The sequence below is a fragment of the Rutilus rutilus genome (genome assembly GCF_951802725.1).
Source record: "Rutilus rutilus genome assembly, chromosome: 1".
Taxonomy (NCBI): Eukaryota; Metazoa; Chordata; class Actinopteri; order Cypriniformes; family Leuciscidae; genus Rutilus; species Rutilus rutilus.
Window position 1 is genome coordinate 48,252,470 of NC_140209.1, and position 21,305 is coordinate 48,273,774.

Below are 21,305 nucleotides of genomic sequence, written 5' to 3' on the forward strand. Positions count from 1 at the left end.
ATTAACTAAAAAAACATTTATAGGATTCTTGGATGAATAGAAATACTGAAAACAGTATTGATATTGAAACCAGTTGTGCTGCTTAATATTTTTGTAGAAACACAAAACATATTCATCAGGATTCTTTGAGAAGTTCAAAAGAACAGCTTTTATTTAAAATAGTCTTTACTGTAACTTATGATAAATTTAATGCACCCTTGCTTTATAAAAGTATACATTTCTTTCAAAAAATATTACTGACCCCAAACCAACTTTTTTTTACAGTAGTGTATATTTTTGCTACATGCTGTATATCTTGTTTATGACTGCCAATTAACATTTAATTTACACAATATTCTCTCACAATTCACACAAAAATGTGTTAACTGAAAACATGCAGTCTGAATTTGACTTCTAGATGCAGTACTTATAAATATGGTAAATGAAGGAGGAGAATTAATTTGGTAATTCAGCATCTGTCTTTCTGCCTGTGTGTTTCAGGGCTGGATATTGTTCTGGATCCTCTGGGAGGCTCTGACACCCATAAGGGCTACAACCTACTGAAGCCAATGGGGAAGCTCATCAGCTACGGTAAGCCACGAGGGACACTCTGAATATCAGCTTGTGTACATTCCACATGTTTATAAGTTTTCATCACTTCGACCAAATACTACAGTTAAAGTAATGTCTAATCTAAGGTTTTACTGGTTAAGTTGGAAAAAAACTATAGTAGACATGTCTGAATGGCTTGACAGCGGGGCAGGGGTGTGCTGAGCCCACCCGAAAGTCTGCCACGCCCACGCAATAAACAATTTGGCACAGATAGTGTTAATCTAGCCTGACGTCATCATACTCAGATTCTAGTCAGAATATGAGTCTGATGCTGTGATTAGTAAAGGTGAATGCATATACGAACAAGTTCTCCGTTTAGGATTAGAACTCGACAATACAGCAAACAAATCTTACGTGTGACTCTTTGGTGACATGGATGATTACATTACTGCTGATCATCTGTCCATCATCGTATAAAGCCCGCCCTGACAATTTGATTGGTCCAAACAGCTCTGGTTCGAGCATAGTTGCTCCACAACGGATCAAGTCCAGACCGAACTTCCCAACCTCAAATGTTGTGGGCGGGGCTAAGTTCGGCTGGCATCCAGGCTAGTGTAAAATGTTTTTTTTTGTTTTTTTTTTTACGATTTGGGCCTTGATTAAAAGCAATCTGAGGCGGGCTATGTGTTCAGAAGTTTAATGAATACTCAACCAATCAAAAAATAACACCAGAAAAGTGCAGTATTTTTCTTTTATTTGCTGAAAGTAACAGTGTGGCGTGTTATACACTCACAAGACGCTTCAGTCTGTAGCGGAAAAGCAGAGGCTGACAATCACACAAGCAAAAATATGTATGTATCTTCATATTTTCTTGTAAATATGAATATACATTTTTATAGTTCTGACTGATTTTAAAAGTGTCATTTGGCAGCCACTTAAATGGGTCATACATTGATCAGTTGAAATACGCTAGGAAACCATGCTCATTTAAGAACGTGCATTTATTGCATGGACGGAGCAAGAACATAATGTAAGTGTATAAATGCATAGTTTAGTTGTAGCCTTGCCCTTTTTGGCTTTGTTAATGTTGTTCAACTGAATGTACAAGGCAAACTGTCTCCTTAAATGACACTGAAATATGGATGAGCTGTTTATCTTTCAATCAGGGGCCATTCACACAGATTCACAGAGCCCGTTTTGCTGTTGAAAACTCGAGAAGCATGTCAGTGCAGGTATAGAGAAACATTTATTTAAAGGGGTGGTTGATTATGCATCCGTCTTTTCACATGCAATACAGTACGTAACACAAATGCAATAGCTCTGTAGGCATCTTGCAACAGTTCCCACACAAGCGATTTTATAGATTATCATGACAGAATATACTAATCAAAGACTTGAAGATGGTTAACTCCACATCAGCAACAAATTCATCAACTAACCATTCAGAAACGTCCTGTTGCATTCTACATGTCACTTCTTGAGTCTCTCGGAGCTGCCAACATACACAAGCTCTTGAAGCTCCGCCCTCTGTGCTGGGAGCAGCAGCTCATTTGCATTTAAAGGGACACAAAATGAAACGAAAGTTTTTGCTCAACCTTAAAAAGGGACAGTTTTAACATGCTGTAAAAAATAATCTGTGGGGTATTTTGAGCTAAAAGTTCACATGCACACTCCGGGGACATCAGAGACTTATTTTACATCTTGTGAAAAGGGGCATTATACCACCCCTTTACAAAGTTGAACTTTTTTAACTTGAGTACTGCATTTTTAGAACCCCACGTCACGCACATGAAGCTGCAAAAGTATGGATGCGAGTCTCGAGTGCAATGGTCAAACACGTCCGTCAAGTGCATCTTTACATTGAAAAACAATGTAAAAGTAGCGCAGAGGAAGTGAACAGTTGCGTTCGTTACAGTAGGCTTCCGTGGCATTTTCTTTACAAATTGTCACTGGACAGTTGTAGGGCTGAAACGATTAGTCGACATTGACAATAAAAAAATTGTCGACCAATTTTGTTGTCGAGTAGTCGTTTGATCTCACGTGACCTAATGTAAGGGCCTGCAATATCGCGATTTGACCGCTACGGCGCTGTAGCGCTAGAGTGTATTGCAGCTGTTACAAATGCTGTTGCAGAAGAAGAAAACACAGCGTGAATTATGACACAGTGCAAACGAATCTGAACTAGCAAGGTGTGTGAAAGTTGCACAAAACTTCAAACCAAGAATGCTGTCGTATGCAATACATGCAATAAAGCTTGATCGAGCTTAGGAGTCAGGGTTGTTTTTATTATTGTAACACTATTAGATATTACAGTCTTATCACTTGCCTGTATTTTGTTCCATATTCATGAAGACTTACAAAAGGAGATGTTATGAAGAATATCATGTCAGTTACTTTTTCATACTGTAAATTAAAAGGTGAATGAGAATGTCAGCTCAGCTCAATTGTCATGTCAATTTTTATTTTATGCTTATAATAATTGTTTGCAGATTAAGTTTGTCTGTAATGCAGCTGTTTTTTTTTTTTTCAAAATTATTTTTTTCAATTGAAAGAGAACAGAATTTTTAAACAATGCTTTGAGAGCATTTGTGTGTGATTTTTGAGTTGGACAGAAATCTGAAAACTTAAAGAGAATGACCTGTTTAGTTGGCTCAAAGTTCATTAAAACAACCATTTCAAAAGCTGAAGTGATTTTCTTTTTTTTATATTATAGTTAGAATATGTATAACTCAGTGTTTTAACTAATTGAAAAAGCTGAATAATCGTTCCAAACTTACTGATTAGTCGGTGAAATAATCGATGATTAGTCGATTAATCGTTCTAATAATCGTTAGATTAATCGATTATCAAAATAATCGTTTGTTGCAGCCCTAGACAGTTGCTGTTCACTCTGTACATGTTACCCTTAGGAGATATCATTAGGAAGCATGGCATTAGTTTTCACTGTTATGCTGATGATACTCAGCTCTATATTTCTTCACGCCCTGACGAAACTTACCAATTCACAAAATTAACGGAATGCATAGCTGATATAAAAAACTGGATGACTAGTAATTTAAACAGATTAAACATGGATATGCAGAAGCGACAATAAATTCTGTATTATGAGTTAAGGCCAGACAAGTAATTTGTTGTCAATTTATAAAGAAAGACTACACGCCTGCGCACATATATATTCAAACGCGCATAACTATAGACTTAACACGTAATAGGCATGTGCACGCCGTCAGCGTCTTCACAGATTTGTGTTTTTGAAGTTTATGCAGAGATGATAATGTTTTTTGAAAATTTTCAACACTTGCACCTTGGAACCTATTTCAAGGTTTGCGTTCTCGAGCCACCAGGCACTGTTGTTGTGCGAATGAGCGGGCCGGAGCACGTTAAGGGTTTTCTGTTAGAACGCTGTCGTGTAAGCGGCCCCTAAGTTAATAACTAATGATCTTTGCAACGGAAGTGAATCAATCAAAACTAACTTTAGCTGGACGATAACTTTATTCTAGAGCTGCTGTACAGCCAAAGCTTCCTATTATCACTGTAAAGCTGCTTTGAAACAATCTATATTGTTAAAAGTGCTATATAAATGAAGGTGACTTGTCTTGACTGGACAGTAGAAAAGTGAAAATGGTAGCATTTTATTTTAAGTGAAAAGATTAAAAACTCTCATATCATGAAGAGCTGTAATATAAAATGGGGTATTTGCCCACTCTTCTATAGCTACCAAGAAAACCGGGCCTGCTTGACAGTGACGTATTACAGTAAATCAACTTCAGAAACACAATACCTGGAACAAGACCCTTTAAAAAACATGGCGCCCTGTAGTCCCACCCAACTGTCTTTGTCCCTCTGTCTCTTTTTCTCACTCACTCTCTTCCTTTATCCTGCCTTATCAGAACAATGGCTCCTCTATCTGACACAGAACCCAGAATGTGTCCGAATGTAACAGACTGGGTCAGGTCCAAATCACAGGCCAACTCAGAGCTCGCTTTGTGTCAATGTGTGTGTGAGAAAGAGAGACAAACAGAGTGGGTTGTCATTTGTTTTGTGTACATTTCCCCTTCTCTAATGGCACTATAGAGTGTAATTTACTTTGATATCCTGTGTCTCCCCAATATGTGGCTTTCTTATCTTATTTCATGCTAATAAGCCACCTTTGAAGTGAACCGAAAGAGTGATGGTTAGACTGTTAGAAAACGAAAGAGAGGACATGTACGAAATGAAGAGGAAAATCGTGTGGAGAAACACTGAAACAAGAGGGAGAAAACAAGTGAGGGAGTGACAGACATGAGAAGCGACGCGAGAGGATGTGCGGACAGTGAGCGAATGAAGACGGGTCAAAGAGTGCAGTGTTGGAAAAGAGAAAGAGAGTGAGAAGGAGGGCTAGAGAGGCATGTCATTCCTCTGTAAATGAAGAACGCTCACTGTGGGAGTCATTAAGCAGTAATTCACCCCGGTCAACCACACACACACATTTTACACGCAGAAAACTCCTACAAATACCTATTCATGCTCGGGGAACATGCTTACAGTTCAAACGGCTTGCACATGCAAAGACATTTTTACATGCTAGGACAAAGGGATGGGTGGTATGATGGTAGAAATGTATTTACTGGTAGAGAAACAGTTTTGTGAAACAGTTTATAACTGCTTTACGTTTGACTGTTTTACGTTATTTTATTTTTTATACTTTAGCAAGAAACATATTTGTAATGAATAATATTATCGTTTGTCTCAGTTCAAAAGTTGAGATTATATACATTTTCGTATCTATTTCACCGATTATCCATTATGGGGTTTACACGTGCTATTTTAATATATAAAACCATTATCCATTTGTTGTCCAGCTAAAAAAAAACCTACACTACCATTCAAAAGTTTGGGGCCGGTAAGATTTTGTTTTTGAAAGTCTCTTCTGCTCACCAAGGCTGCGTTTATTAAAAACCAAAACTTTTTTGATGTTCTATCACCGTAATACAAAGTGTTGTCAAAACAGTTCGGTCATCCCCTAAATTATAATAATATCTTGCCAAAATCAAGCTGAAACTGAAAATAGACCCAAACCCATGATCCTAATGGATTGATGTTTTCTATGTCAACCTGATGTTTGTGTTTGGACCCTGCAGGTGCCGCTAACATGTTGGCGGGCCAGAAGAAGAACCTGTTTGCAGTGGCTAAGACCTGGTACCAGCAGTTCTCCGTTCACACCCTGAGTCTGATCCAAGGGAACCGCTCGGTCTGCGGGTTTCACCTGGGCTACCTGGACTCTGAGAGTGAGCTCATTGCTCAGGCCATGGCGGTCATTATGGACCTGTACAAACAGGGCAAGATCAAGCCCCGAATTGACTCCACCTACCACCTAGAGCAGGTGAATGAATGAATGAGCGTCTAATGGCGGTCATTTTAACTGATCTGTGTGTTCTGAGTTCTTTGGGGGGGAAAAAGAACTCCTTTGGGAGTGTATTTATGGCAGGATGTTGGAATCCATTGAGATTCCTCCTTGAGCAGATATATGCAGAGATATATATGCGTGGGTGTTCTTTCATGATCTTCCTCAACCACCACCCATGTACTCCTTCCACTCTTTGATCAAGCGTATTTGCTTTGTCCCTCACTCGTTCTTTCATCCATCTTTCCCTATTATTTCTTCTCCTTTCTTATCTCCCCTGTTGCTATGGAGACGTCTCTTCCTGCTTACAGTAAGTAACTGTGAATGCGAGCTGATGCTTTTTTGACGATCCGGGCTTTTATTAGCCTCGTCAGACTTTGGTGTTATAGAAAATTCAAAAAAAGAATTATGAAGTGCTTTCACATTCAAGTGAAACGCATATTTCAACATGATTTCAGTTCATGGGTGAGAGAAGCGCTGTTTTAAGCGCTCCATGTTTGTTGGTAACTCATTCTCCCTGTCCTTCACTCTCATTTCCTCTCTCATTCTCTTTCCTCAATCTGTCCGAGTCAATCGTCAGGGCCAGGTTGCATTTCCTCGTTGCTAGGAGATGGCTCGCTGTTGCCGTGGCGCTGGTTGTTAGGTAGAGTGGTAAAGGAGAGGTGACCTGGGGGAAAAACAGAGAAGGAGACTGGTGAACTGACCAGAGAATAGCTGATGTACGTTGATCAATACTCGAAGAAGAAAAGTAATTCATTTTCAGTTGTACTTTATCAACATTTCTAGTGATGGACCGATATATTGTCCGTTATTGGCCCATTTTGGTGCTTGGCTGAATAACAGTTGTTTTCATTTTTCACCCATAAATGACAAGTGAAAAATGTGTCATTAAACTTAAATTTTTTAATATTAAATAAAGTGTGTGTGTATATTAATTAATAATGATTAATTGTACCTAACATAAAAGTGTGTGTGTATATATAATATTAATAAACATCATATAAAGTCCATGAAATCAAAATTGGCGTTTTGTCCAATGCCCATTGATAATAAAATGCTCTTTTAGGATGAAAGTGCCAGCAAGGCAGTTGACAATAATGTAAATCTTATGGCTTGTGTCTATAGGTCATCAGCCACCTTACTCGCTAGAGTAATAGAGTAAGCAACCAATACATTGAACACATAAAATCTCATAAATAGTGTTTGTGTGCGCGTGAAGTTCAGTATTAGATCAACTGTCAACAGCTTGTTAGATATTCTTACCACAGCAGATGGCCTGTCAAGCTGCTCTCTCTGCCGTTCCTCATCCACACCCTCACCAGTCTCTCTCTCTCTCTCTCTCTCTCTCTCTCTCTCTCTCTCTCTCTCTCTCTCTCTCTCTCTCTCTCTCTCTCTCTCTCTCTCTCTCTCTCTCTCTCTCTCTCTCTCTCTCTCTCTCTCTCTCTCTCTCTCTCTCACTCAGGTCGGTGATGCCATGCGTAGGATGCAAGAGAGGCACAACATCGGTAAAATCATCCTCACCACCGAGCCCATGAAGGAAGAGGAGAAGAAAGAGGAGGCCAAGAAAGATGAGGAGAAGAAGAAAGACGACAAGAAAAAGGACGACAAGAAGAAAGAAGACAAGAAGAAGGACGAGTCCAAGAAGGAGGAGAAAAAGGAGGAGAAGAAGAAGGAAGAGACCAAGAAGGATGACAAGAAACCAGAAGAAAAGAAGGAAGAAGCCAAGAAAGAGGAGAACTGAGGGGAGAGAAACATTGTGGATGTGCTTTGTGTCTGTGTCAGCGGTTTGGGAGTGGTCTGAGTGTGTGTAAGTGTGTATGTATGCGTGTGTTATAAATGTGTGTGTGTGTGAGAATGGAGGGGTGTAAAGTATAATTAGCTTAAGCCCAGGTGATTCTTAACATTAGATCAGATCTGCATTTCTGCAATCATTCAATCAACAGAATTCACAGACCACTTATGCATGCAAACACACACACACACACACACACACTGTACACCAAGGGAACACACCACTTTATTGTTCTGTTGTAACCCGGTAGTATTTATTCACAGTTTTGCTGCATCCTTTCTAACTCTTTCTTATGACTGCACGCCACCGAGGCGTGTTAGGGCAGTATTATCCTTTTTATAAATCTCACCACAGTGTTTACTCAACCAATGTCTTTAATTATATAACAAAATAACCTTATTCTGCACCCTTTAAAATTGTACTACCATATCCTCTAACAATATTCCTGCCAAACTAATGCACTATAAAATTATTGTATTCCACCGAAATATTAGTTAACTTTTTAGACGCAAACCAAAAACCACCTTTTTCGCTCTCTACACCCCTCTGTGTGTTTGTGTATCCGCTGTAAGACTGGGTTTTCCGTTCTCTTTTCGTTTCTGTTCTGAAGTTTGTTTGATTTGTCGTGCATCATCAATAGTGAAAGAACTTTTTTCCTGCCCACCTTGGCACACAAAACAAGAGCACCCACCTACACTCCCATTGTTTATGTTGTTTTGGACCAGACTCACTGACATGCACTCAAGCTCCGCCCCCTGGAGGAGTCGGTGGTTTCTGATTGGCCGAGAGGGACAACAAGTCTCTTTCATGCACACGCATGTGTACTAAATTCTCAAACACCTCGCCAACATTATCCCAAAAACTAACAAGGTTGTCTTAGGCTTCAGCTGATCAATGTGCCATGTCATTAAAACGGGGCAAGTGCCAGGCTTTTAATGAGTCTAGCTTGGCAAACAGGACCAATTATAGAGAACATTCTCCCAGCCCTTTTCCCATCGTTTCTCTTGTATCAGATGTGGACGCATAAAGACAGGAGTGGCCTTTCATTCCAGAACCTCCTCCAGGATTCCTCAGGATCCTGACGCTTTCCGCCCCTCGTTCCCGTGACAGCTTACCACGTGATCTCGCTGACCTGCACCTCGCATTTAAATATGATCTCCGCTCTGGTTCTTCCAACTACGCTTTCTCTCTCCCTGTTCTCTTACCCTTTTCGTCCTGGTGGTTGGCATAGCAACAGCAGTTAGGCTAGTTAGAGATGACAGTTAGGTTTCACCCCCACATCCCAGACGGTCACAAACATACAACCACTCACATCTCCACAGCAGCTTTTTTTTATAGTGGTTTTATTTTAATGCATTTTGGAATGTGGCAACTCCCTCTCTTAGACATGTCAATCAAAGCCTCTGGCTCCTCCCTCTCCCCGTTACTCAGATAGCAGTAATCTACTGCCTCCGCTGGGGATTTATATGCATTGCAGTGCTATCATTCAAGTACTCAAGACACCTGCTGAACACTCTTTCTTTTCACACTACGAGTCTGGTTCATTTCAATGAGTGTTTATGTGAAACAAAACCAGATCCCCTATTTTATATGTGCGTTTGTTGTGTGCGTGCGTGAGTGTGTGCGTTTCTGTATTTGACTGTCTGTCCTTAGGTTTGTTGTCGGATTTAGATTCAGATGTTCTTTCTTACTTTCTGTCTCTCTACCTCCCTCATGCTACCTTATGCTACCGTCTGGCATTTTAACAGTCTCTTTCTCTCCTCCTCTGTCAGTTTCTAACTCTCACCATCACTCTTGAATATTCCGGCCCCCGTGAACGGCCTGCATTGGTTTGCTATCGTTTGCACTCAGCTCGCACTTGTAGAGAATGGCGGTTCCACTCCCGATCCACCGTATCTCTGGGTCCCGTCCGGGTCTTCACTTAGACCTTCTGTTTCTTCTCATTCTCCCACCAACACACTCGCTCTTTATACACCTCTTAAACTGAGAAACAAGTGTTTGAACATGCATGGAGATGCTCAGAAGGCTGCATTGTTGGATGCATGCTCGTGTTTACATAATCACTATATGAGTGCAGATAATCGTTCAGGCCCAGAATGCACTGGGATGGGCTTGGAACTGCCATACTTGTCTGAAGAATTACCATGTTCTGACTTACTAAATCCCGATCCGGTTTTTTAGTTCCGGGTCTGAGGGGTTGACTTTCAGTTTCTTGTTGTGTTCCGCTGGTTCTCTTCCTGTGTTCCTGTGGATGGTGACTCCGAGCACCAAGTGACCCTAACTAACACTTCAGTGAAAAATATCCGTCCTCTTTATATTTTGTTTGACTTATTTTTGTTTTGTTCTTTTTTTTTTGTATGTTTGTTTGTTTTTGTGGTCTGCATTTCAGTAGTTTGAGTTCAAAAGGCTTTGCTGCAGTTCCTCTAAAATGTGATGAATCATGTGATTTTGTTGGTCCTGACCGAGTGTGCCAAACTTTTTTGTGAAGGTGTCACCTTCGCTGTAACTGTGCTTACTGTACTGAAGAAGAAAAAAAACAAACAAGAATGAAAGATAAAAAAACAAAAAAAAATCTAAACGTCTGTGGTTATTGTCGAAATGACCTCGCAGTAAAAGATCTTGAGATTCTGAATTCGCTCCTGTCGTGTGTGGTCGACTGCGCCCTGAATATTATTGGTGCTGACTGATTTCTGACTTATTTGTTTTCCGCTAACGTTCGAATCCATGCAAAACCTCTCGTTCTCACTGTGCCTCAGTCGTAGACCAACACCAGATTGCCTCCACGCATGTTTACACGTGAATGCATATACACACACGTAGACACTAGTTCGTCCCCAACACCGTCTCAGCTCTGCTGTCCTGAAGGGCTGGAATCTTACCCCCCCCCCCCCCCCCCCGCCCCCCAGTGTACTGTTGTTTACGGATGCACTTTTTGTGTATCATGTGGGTGTTCATGGGTAATATTTGATAACCTATGACCAGAGGTAACCCAACAAAAAGATCCAGCAGCAGTCAGAACGAACGAGTGATTAATGTCAGTGTAGTTTTCCAAGCTGTTTCAGGCCTTTCGCTTTTTTGTTTCTTAATGAATGTGATATTAAACAGATGGTTCACCCAAAATTACAATTCTGTCATTACTCACCCTCATATCATTCTAAACCTGTATGTCTTTGGAGCATAAAAGAAGATATTTTGAGAAAAGTGTTTTTTTTTTTTTTGTATTCAAACAATGGAAATCAATGGTAACCAAAATGTAATGTTCTTCAAAGTACGACATGAGGGTGAGTAAAAAATGACTTTTTGGTTGAATTATTCTTTTTACATAACAGTCCTAAAGCCCAGTTCACATGCGAATCCCGCTGTTTTCATTCCCAGATGATCTAGCAGCGACATTCCGGTTCTGGAATTGATCTCGGCTGCTTATGACATCAGAGCGGCTGTTGATTCGGTTTTGTCCCTGGATCTGTCTGTGTTGGCTAACATTACGCACCGCTGGGTCCGCTCATAGCACACACCCAACAACAGTGACATCTGGGCTGGAAATGCTCGCTTTAAATCTCTCAAGGTTTGGACAATTATTATTATAGGATGATGGTTTGGAGAATTATTCCTCTTCCTTCTTTTGGAGCGGCGCACAGCTCCACAATGAGCTCAGCTGCAGGTGCGAGTGTCTCTCGTGGATCTGGAATTGTGCGACTGGGAGCCAGAGAGAGGCTCGGATCGAGCCAAGCTGCTTCCTTCCTCGGTCTCTCACTCCAATAGTTTTCCCAGAACAGGAAACACCCCTCAGGTTTACAGAGTGCAGAATTCCTGCTACAAATGCAGCCTTAACCAGCGCTGAATCGTATAATGTCTATTATTTACAATATTAGATACACAAACGCAGTGCAGTTTTGGTGTGCCTACAGTGAAATGTATTCGTTAATTTATGCATTTATAAGATCAGTAATGAAATGAAGCTTTGAAACGCTTTTAGGCCTAAATTTATATAGCAGATGTATTTGCCTTCTCTTTGTCTGGCACATACAAGAAACAGTGAGTCATTGTGGACCGTTTCCCACACATGCTCAGCGTAACAGATCTATCTTTGTCTCGCAAATGTACGCTGCACACATCACAATGTCTTGATGCACTTTTTATGTATGTTTGGATGCATATTTGCGCGAACAAAGTGTCATGGAGATCTCGAGTAATGAAAGGCTCCATTTGCAATCTGTAAATTACAGTTCCAGCTTTCCCGCTTGGCCTTCTGACTAAAGAGCGAATCAGAGCCACCAGCTTACATTTCTGTGCAATGATTGGTTTTTAATTCAAACCCCGCCCCTAACCATCAGCATTAAGGCTCCTCCCCTCCACACACGTCAGAGAAGCACCATGGTTTTGTTTGTGTTGTTGTTGTTTGTTTTTTGAAACCATCAGAACTTTTTCCATTTAATTTTGAGAATCTGAAGTGCTGCTGTTTCTGTGCTCGACTCTGGGTTGGTTGGACCGCGTGTGGTCATGAGGACCGTAGAGTTCATAACGCTTCTGTGTGTGATGTGACCATTTTGCCTTACATGTTTTCCAGGACTAATTAAAGAGCATAACTAAAGGAGGTGTTTACAGAGTCGTTATTGAACATGCTGCGGATATCAATACAATACATCTGTTTAGACTAGAGCAATACACATTATTTAGGGAATTTTATTTCAATCTGATCTGAACTTGACCTTTCCAAATGCTTTTTTCCAACCCAGTGTTCTATCATTCACAAAACTATACACAGAATACACAAAAAGTTCTCAATGGGTAGTTACTTGCATTTCAGTTTTCCAGTGTGACATGACTTGTTTAGGGGGGAAAACACTTGCTTTTCACTATACATATCTAAACATTCTTAAGACACATTTACTTTACAAAAACTACTGAGGTTTGTTTAAAGCTGATATTAAAACTATTTGCCTGTTTGTTGATGAGGTGAGAAAAAGTTAACTTCATTTAAATGTAAAACAAGTTTATTTCTCTCACCCCCCATTGTAAATGTATTTTGTTTGTTTTAAACCAAGTACATTTGGTTAATTACTCATAAAACAAGAATAAATATCATTCCTTCTAATGTAAAAGGATGTTGAGTGAAAATGTAACATTCTTACGGTAAAACGACAAATATACTGATAAACACAATTTTTATTATTATTTGAAGTGTAGCACAAACAGTACATTTCATTCCTAAAACTATTTTATAATTGCGAAATCGAAATATTTTAAAATTGTGATTTTCAGGCCAGGAAAGGCAATGGGAATTTCCTTACTAAATATAATAAGTCGAAAATATTTGGCTAGAAATTGATTGTTAACGTGAGAGCAATGTTAATAAACCTTTTTAAAAAATCCTTGATAATGAATCTGATATAACATTCAGAAAACTTCTTATCTAATATGAAGTCTTCAAGATGTAATGAGATGTAATCCAAGTGTACAAGTTATTTTAGGTGTCGCAAGTTTTTCTTGCTGTTCAACTATTGGTTATACACCCAACATTGGATTAAGAATATCAGCAAACAACCATGTTCATTAATACTAATAGAATGAACGTTAAATGTATCCAGAAATGGATATGTGTCAATCAAAAAGAAACATGATGCTTGAGATTTCAGTCGACGCATGAATCTAGTAAAGCGACATTCCTCTAGAAAACATGGCATCCGCAACTCTGCGGTCAAACTCAAGGCTCTTCAAAGCGCTCTAATGTTTTCCGCAGTGGTTCTTCTAGTGCCAGTTTCTGTCATGACCATGATTCCCAGTCTTTTCTTTCTATGTCCAGCACCATGACTGTGCCCATGTGAATTACCTCTGTGTCCACTACTTTTATGTCTGTGTGTTTCATGCCCTCTTTTAGCGTGTGAGCCCCGGGTATGTCCGCTCCGATGCCCATGTCTACGCTCAGTGCCGTGAACCCTCTTATGAGATGGTCTCCTACCATGTCCAGTTGTTTTGTCTTTACTCCTGAGCTCACGTTTCACCAGAGTCGTCTTGTGCTCCGGCGTTTTTGTCTTCTCAGGTGCCACTGAAAACACTTTATGTCCTTGGTGGACTTCATCAAGACACCGGGGGCAGATGAACTGTTGGTCTCCCAATGGTCTGTTGTGCCCTGAGCAAATATTTCCTTTAGGTTCCCCACTTACAACAATCACTGTGTGCTTTTCTCTGGGATAGTCGTTGTTATGATATCTTAGGTGAATCTTACAGGATGAATCCTCGCTTTCTGGATACATCTTCAAAGGTTTGGGTTTTTTGGCAGTGCAGATTTCTCTCCCCGTATATCCAGGTCCGTAATGTGTGGGTTGAGAATCCTGAAGTCCTGTGTTTTTAAACCGCTCCACCACTTCTGCAAACATGGTGTTTTTGTTGAGAACAGGCTGTGGTGAGAAGGTCTTCCTGCACTGAGGGCAACTGTAACCAACGTCTTTGCCACCCTTTTTATCCCAGTAGTCTTTAACACAGCCCATGCAGTAGTTGTGTCCGCAGGGAATCGTCACCGGATCCTGGAGTGCATCCAGACAGATGGGACAGTTGAATGGATCAAGTTGTTTGAAACACTCCTCTGCCATTTCATACGCTTATCTGAACGAATAATTGTCTGTTTTACATTCAGTGTTCGCTCTCTCTCTCTCTCTCTACATATCATGTTCCGCACTGAGCATGTGAGGGTGAAAAAGAGAGAAAAAGAAGCTGGTGTGTTTGAGTAGTAACCTGTTGGACAGGTATGGGCATATCAACCCTGTCAACAAAGTATTTTTTCATTGTTTTTCCTTGAGAAAATACACTACTAGCCAAAAGTTTGGACACGCCTACTAATTATTATTTTTTTTACACATTTTAAATTAATAGTAAAGACATTAAAACTGTAAAATAATCCAAATGTATTAGAAGAAAGTATGATAAAAAAAAAAAAAAATCAAAGCTATCTTATATTTGAGCTTCTTCAAAGTTGTCACTGTCTAGATTAAAGCTCTGCACATTGCAGCTCAGCCAACTTCTTGAAGAGCATAATGAGATTGTATATATATATATATATTTTTTAAATAAATAAAGATTTAAATAAAAATGTTAAGCATAAGTCTTAGTGAGAAACACTTATGTAATGTTTATGAAAGAAGTCTCTGTTACTCATCAAGGCTGCATTTATTTGATCAAAAATACAGTAAAACAGTAATATTACTTTATAATAAAATAATATAATAATAATAAAATATATAATATAATAACTTTCTATTTGAATATATTTTAAAATGTAATTTTTTCCTATGATGCTAAAGTTGAATTTTCAGCGTAATTACTCCAGTCTTCAGTGTCACTTTACAGTCACAGTGTTTTTGCTGCTCAAGAAATGCATGTTGATGTTGAAAACAGTTGTGCTGAATACATTTTTTTTATGAATAAAAGTTTAAAAGAACAGTGCATGCATTGGGTTAAACTCCAGTTGGGTTAAAAATAACCCAACAGTTGAGTTAGATATTTATTTTTATTTATGACCTTATTTTAATAAATAAAATACACATTGTTTTCAAATACAGTTTGTTTATTTCTATAAAACAATACATATGTTTCAACAAATATATTTTTAAATTACAAACTATATATTGGGGAGTTTAGCATTTAATGTAAATATACATAATTGTATATGTATCACATACATACGTAACATAAATTAAAAATACACAAGTGTACACAACACAATAAATTCAAAACCTATGCGAATATGTACGAACAGTACACATTCAAATCCTTGAGTACAAAAATATATATACGTACAGCACACACAAATTCAAAATGAACACTAAATGTAAAACTACACATTAATAACTTACATTTCATTCAATAACCTATACAAATATAGACAGAGTACACAAATTAATAACATTAAATCCTAATCACAACTTTATTAAAAGGTCTTCACTGTACACTGAATGCATTGATGTGTTGTTGTAAACATACCTTATAAAACTACAAATACATATGTTGACTACTGGACCTAATGATGATGATGATCAAAGTTCTTAATGAGGCAGGAACTCCTCCGGATATATTAAAGTTTGCATGCTACAAAAACTCCCAAAATGGGTGCAGAAGTCTTGAAATGGTTTATGTCATAGATGTAAAACATTTTTGAAACGCATCGATTGCTTGAAATAAAGTCTTCTGTTCAACTGCTTCCACACTGAATATGATAAAAACTTGCGAGTTCTCTTTGTCCCCAAGCATCAAGTCACGTGGATCCGGGCTTGTCTCACTGTTCACAGGTAATGCACCATGTTAGTTCCAACCTTAAAAGAATAAATAAAGTTCAGTTGGGACAACATCAACAGTGTTAAATTATGAAAAAGTTACATCAAATCAGTGCTGTATTGAATTAAATTATGGTCACTCTAATTAGTCATTACACCTGCTGTTAAAGGGTTAGTTCACCCAAAAATGTAAATTCTTTCATTAATTACTCAACCTCATGTCGCTCCAAACCTGTAAGACTTTCGTTCATCTTCGGAACACAAAGAAGATCTTTTTGATAAGTCAGAGATTTCTGTCCCTCCATAGACAGCGATGCAACTATCACTTTTAAGCCCCAGAAAGGTAGCAAAGACATCATTACATGTATACATACAATACATGTTACTTCAGTGGTTCAACCTCAATTTTATAAAGCGACATGAGTATATTCTATCCCTTAACCATAATTTATCACTTTATTTACAAATGAGTAAACTCAAACGCATGTTCATGAGAGCACCTCGACGTTGTTAAAGAGAGCAGACGACGAGTGTGAACGCAACAATTATGTTTTTTTGCACAAAGCACTCACATCAGTTCATAAAATTGAGGTTAAACCACTGGAGTCACATTGATTACTTTAATGATGTCTTTACTCCCTTTCTGGGGCTTGAAAGTGGCAGTTGCGTAGCTGTCAATGGAGGGACAGAAAGCTCTCAGATTTCATCTAAATGATCTTCTTTTGTGTTCCGAAGATAAGCGAAAATCTTACAGGTTTGGAACGACATGAGGGTGAGTAATCATGACAGAATTTTCTTTTTTTGGGATGAACAATCCCATTAACACGTGGAATCATTGAAGAAAAGAAGAAGTGGATGAACATGAGCCGCAGAGCAGTGTAATTTATCAAAGTTAATTTGATAGTGTTGCTTTTACTTACAGGCTAAATGTCATTTAAGCTGCTTCATTTCAGCATATGTTGGACACACCATTTTTCCATTTGTGAGGTATGGCGATGATGGCATGATGTCAGAAAGGGTTTTAAAGGCCATTTCTCCATGATCATCTTTGAAAGACAAGTTTACAAAAAAAAAAAAAAAGAGTTTTCATCTATACCACATGCCAAAACAATTTTTCCAAAATAAGACACCCCTTCCCTATAGGTAAATATTATGCTAAATATTCAGATTGAGACCGCATGGAAGCCAAATCGTCTTGTTTGTATCATATAAAAATTATAAAATAAAATAAAATAAAATAGAATAAGCTGAAACAAACATGTACCTCTCTTTTTTAATGCAGTTTCAGAAATACACTGATGCAATATTTACATGTTGCAACAACTGAATTAGGTTAATTATACATGATGAAATTAAGTGCCAACACAATTGTGTTGTATTAGCTCATTTTAATTAAGTAAATGGAACAGCAGTAAAATCATTTTGAGTGAACACCATCTGTTTGATGGTAAATTGAGTCTGAATTGATTTGAACATTTTATTGCAACATGATCATATCAGTTTTTGATGACTGTGTTGAATTTCATTTGGAGTTTATGCAATGTAATTATGTTTGCATCTCAAACATAAATGTATTAAGTAGATTGTACGTGTATTTTTTTAGTATTCTCAGTAAAGCTGCTTTCCTTTTTTTTCAGTGTATAGAGGGTATGCATTGACGTCACTTTCCCGCCGAAAAGCGGCTGCATGACTGGATTTAATTGGGGAAACTGCGAAAACGCGGGTAAAACATACGATTATCAGTTTAAACTAAAGGTTGGACTCCATATAGAGTTCCTTACAACTTACCAAAGAGTTATCATGGATGCAGCCAGGAATCGTGTTTCCTGACATTTATATGAGCCTATATTTCAACACCGGGAAAATACAAAAAGCAAATTTCCCTGTGAAGGCTTTATATAAATAGCCTACATAGGTATGAGTCCGGGTGATCACTTCTATCAATGTTAAATATAGCAATCATATCGTCCATCCCTAAAACTTTTATAGTTTTTTGTCAGTGTTTATTTAAAAACATGTAATTATACGATCCATTTGCTTCTCTGTACTGTAGTGATGGGTGGGTCCAGTGTTGCCAACTATTTTCAAAGGAAACTAGCTAACGCCTTCCCTAAAAGTCGCTAGATTACGTCATACACTAATTAGCATATTCATGACGTCATCGCGTCGTACTTGCGTTCTGCCTGCCTAATGTGTTTTCTCATTAAATTCATGCTCACATACTGTATTTTAATTTAACCCTCGATTTGACCCCATTCAGTGTTTAACGTCTCTAAATACAAACTTAAAAAAAAAAAATTTTGCTTCATATTTAAAGACTGGGTAAACATAAAATTAACATGATGATAGGTTTTCAATGTTCTGTACGTACTTTTGTAGCATCGGTGTTCTTTGGGGTCAATTTGACCCCAGGCTCATTTTGCTGTATAAAACCGTATAAAACATATAAGAAATATAATTTTTTTTGTTGTTCACACATTGGTGATTAGGCACAAATCCCACATTTATTTTGGATGATATTGAGGTCATTATAAATTGAGATTTTTACTTGAAGTATTGCGAGAACCACTGATAGTTCACACGATATAGTGGAGGGGGGAATCATAATTCTCACAAGAAATTAGGTATTTCCAGTGCCAATTATACATTTCCAGGGAAGGGAAAACATAATTCTTGCAAGAACTTTGATATTTTGTACCGTGGGGGTGGGGAAAACATAATATAGGGGAGGAGCAAATGTATGAAAGCTTCCACAGAAGCCTTATAAACCATTTCTCTTTGTGCTTTATGAGCTCTCTCTTTATGCTCTTTCTCAATTGAAAATTACCTCTTAGCAAAGTTTTTGGGGGGTTTTTTGGGTTCTATACGGACCTGTTCGCCAGCAAGACTTACCAGTCGACCCGCCCGAAATGCAGGACGACGCCATACCAGCCATCCCGTCAGTGTTGACCAGTGAGGTCAGGCATGCAATCCAGAACATCCAGAAAGACTGGGCGCCAGGGCTGGACGGAACCGAGGCTGAGCTGCTCAAAGAGGGTGGACTGATCCTTTGGGCAGCATTGGCCAGCCCAGGCTGCCAACAACAACATCTACATCAGCCAGAAGGAGATCGAGCAGGTCGACAGCTACGTCTACCTCGGCGAGGAGCTGACCGCTGGGCATAAGAACAACCGCGAGCTGGCACGCCGACGGAGGGCTGCTTGGGTTAACTATGCGTCCATAGCAGAGGTGGTCACCAACACGGCAGACGCCCCCCCTGCGCGCCGACTTGTTCAACAGCACCGTCCTACCGGCCATGCTCTACGTGGCCGAGACCTGGTCGCTGACCACAGCCGACAGGCAGAAGCTGGCAGTGACCTAACGCGCCCTTGAGCGGCGGATGGTCGGCATCAAGAGGACGGACCACATCAGCAACGAGCTACTAAGGAAGACGAACAAGGTCAAGGATGCCGTCAACCAGGCCAAACAGGCCAAGATGCGCTGGGCCGGACATGTGGCCAGAAGTTCGGATGGGCGCTGGACGCGGGCCGTGACCGAATGGCTGCCACTTGACATAAAAAGGACTCGCTCAGACAAGACATCGGCAGAAACTGGATGGGCCTGGCCAGGGAGCCTGGCAAAGTTGTTGTGGCCTGCATCGAAAGACCGAAATACATGCTGATTGAAGATTGAAGCAAAGGTTTTCAGTCAATTCGATTTTGTCATAGTTCTTTGAAAGTGACAGTGATAAAAGAAGAATGTGTCTGAAATAGACGATAAAGTCGATAAACGATAAACTCCTCTTTACCTTATTATGATATCTCATATGAGCTATAAGAGCATATCTCCTCAGATGAGCATGAGACTCCTATTGTTGACTCTTATGTTGTCTAACAGATAAATTACCTTCCAAAAATGGAACATTATTATGGTCCCACTTCCCACTTGAATGACAGGGTACAGCTGTGGCCAAATTTGAATTTTTTTGCTGCTTCAGTTGTTATGATGTTGATTCAAATTTTTCTAGATTATTGTGCAGAGTGATCAGAGGCATTTTACATAATTTCAAAAAGCTTTATCACAAAACCCCAAATTTCACTGTTTTTGTCCTTGGCACCAAATTACCAGCTAACACCATTTTACTAATCATATCATCAGCACATGATTGCTATAAAAGGAAGGAAGAAGTGCTTCCAATCATTACGTTCTTCTGTTAGCAATGGTTTCCTCCGAAGAAAGATGGAGGATCATCTTTGCGTCAAAATGGCCTCACATGTAAGGAAATAGCTGCAAAGAATTTTGCACCTGAAATAACCATTTACCAGATCATCAAGAGCTTCAAGAATAGAGGTTTGGCTGCAGTGAAGAAGACTTTAGGATGTCCCAGAGTGTCCAGCAAGTACCAGGAACTTCTCCTCCTGAGGAATCAGCAAGGGAATCGTGTCACCACCAGTGCAGAACTGCTCAATATTGGCAGCAGGTGGGTGTGAGAGCATCTGCACACACAGCGAGGCCAAGACTTTTGGACAACGACCTGGTGTCAAGAAGGGCAGAAGCCACTTCTCTCCAATAAAAACATCAAAGATTGGCTGAAATTCTGCAGGAAGTACAAGAATTGGACAGCAGAAGACTGGTGCAAAGTTAATGTATCTGATTAGAACATCTGGAAAATCGATTGTCCAGAGAAGAAAAGGTGAACGCTACCATGAGTCCTGTGTCGTGCCAACAGTGAGGCATCCTGAGACTATCAATGGGAGTGTCAAATTGACCCCAAACCTATCCTTGATGAAATATATTGTATAATATAATAAATAAAAAGCTATTAAAACACCAAAAATATATATAATTTTTTAATTTTAGATCAATCAGTGACATTTTATAGTGATTTGGTCATTTGTCCATAGTCGTGCAATAGGTATTCTGGATGTATAATGGATGGGGGTGGGGTGGGGTGGGGGGTTGGTGGTGTTTTATTTAAAGGGCTATTTAAGTAGTCAACAAAGAAACATAAAGTACCTGACTTAAACCTATGGGGAAAAAATCTAATTGTGGGGTTTTAAATTGCTGGGGTCAAATTGACCCAGTGGGTAAACATTTTTGGTAGATTTGAGGGTAACAGGAGGGTTAATTTAATTTAATATAGTATCATATAATAGAATAGAATAGAATAGAATAGAATAGAATAGAATAGAATAGAATAGAATATAGCCGAATGTCCAATAAAGCTGTTCTCATTTCCTATATTTTTGGATGGGGAAAATCACTTTGATAAAGATATATATTATATATATATAGTCTAATAACAACACACAGTTACGTAAAACCAGTTAGGAAAATAACCCAACATACTGAC

At 39.1% G+C, this 21,305-nt stretch overlaps 2 protein-coding genes across 2 annotated transcripts in view; one reads left to right on the forward strand and one right to left on the reverse strand.

Moving 5' to 3' along the window:
* vat1 (vesicle amine transport 1) overlaps window positions 1–12,297 on the forward strand; it is a 28,793-nt gene extending 16,496 nt beyond the window's left edge. Inside the window, exons 4-6 of the mRNA XM_084420331.1 lie at window positions 481–570; window positions 5,652–5,893; window positions 7,377–12,297. Coding sequence (XP_084276457.1) covers window positions 481–570; window positions 5,652–5,893; window positions 7,377–7,655 — 611 coding nt within the window. The 3' untranslated portion in view covers window positions 7,656–12,297. The remainder of the gene's footprint in view (window positions 1–480; window positions 571–5,651; window positions 5,894–7,376) is intronic.
* Window positions 12,298–13,269: 972 nt separating this feature from the next.
* On the reverse strand, window positions 13,270–14,415 carry LOC311297894 (E3 ubiquitin/ISG15 ligase TRIM25). Its single transcript, XM_084420368.1, has one exon. It carries the CDS (start codon window positions 14,294–14,296, stop codon window positions 13,421–13,423), a length of 876 nt encoding a protein of 291 aa, XP_084276494.1. The 5' UTR covers window positions 14,297–14,415; the 3' UTR covers window positions 13,270–13,420.
* Window positions 14,416–21,305: the final 6,890 nt, after the last annotated feature.

Coding starts and splice junctions, on each gene's coding strand:
- LOC311297894 (XM_084420368.1), bottom strand. CDS start 14,296: ATGGCAGAGGAGTGTTTCAAACAACTTGATCCATTCAACTGTCCCATC.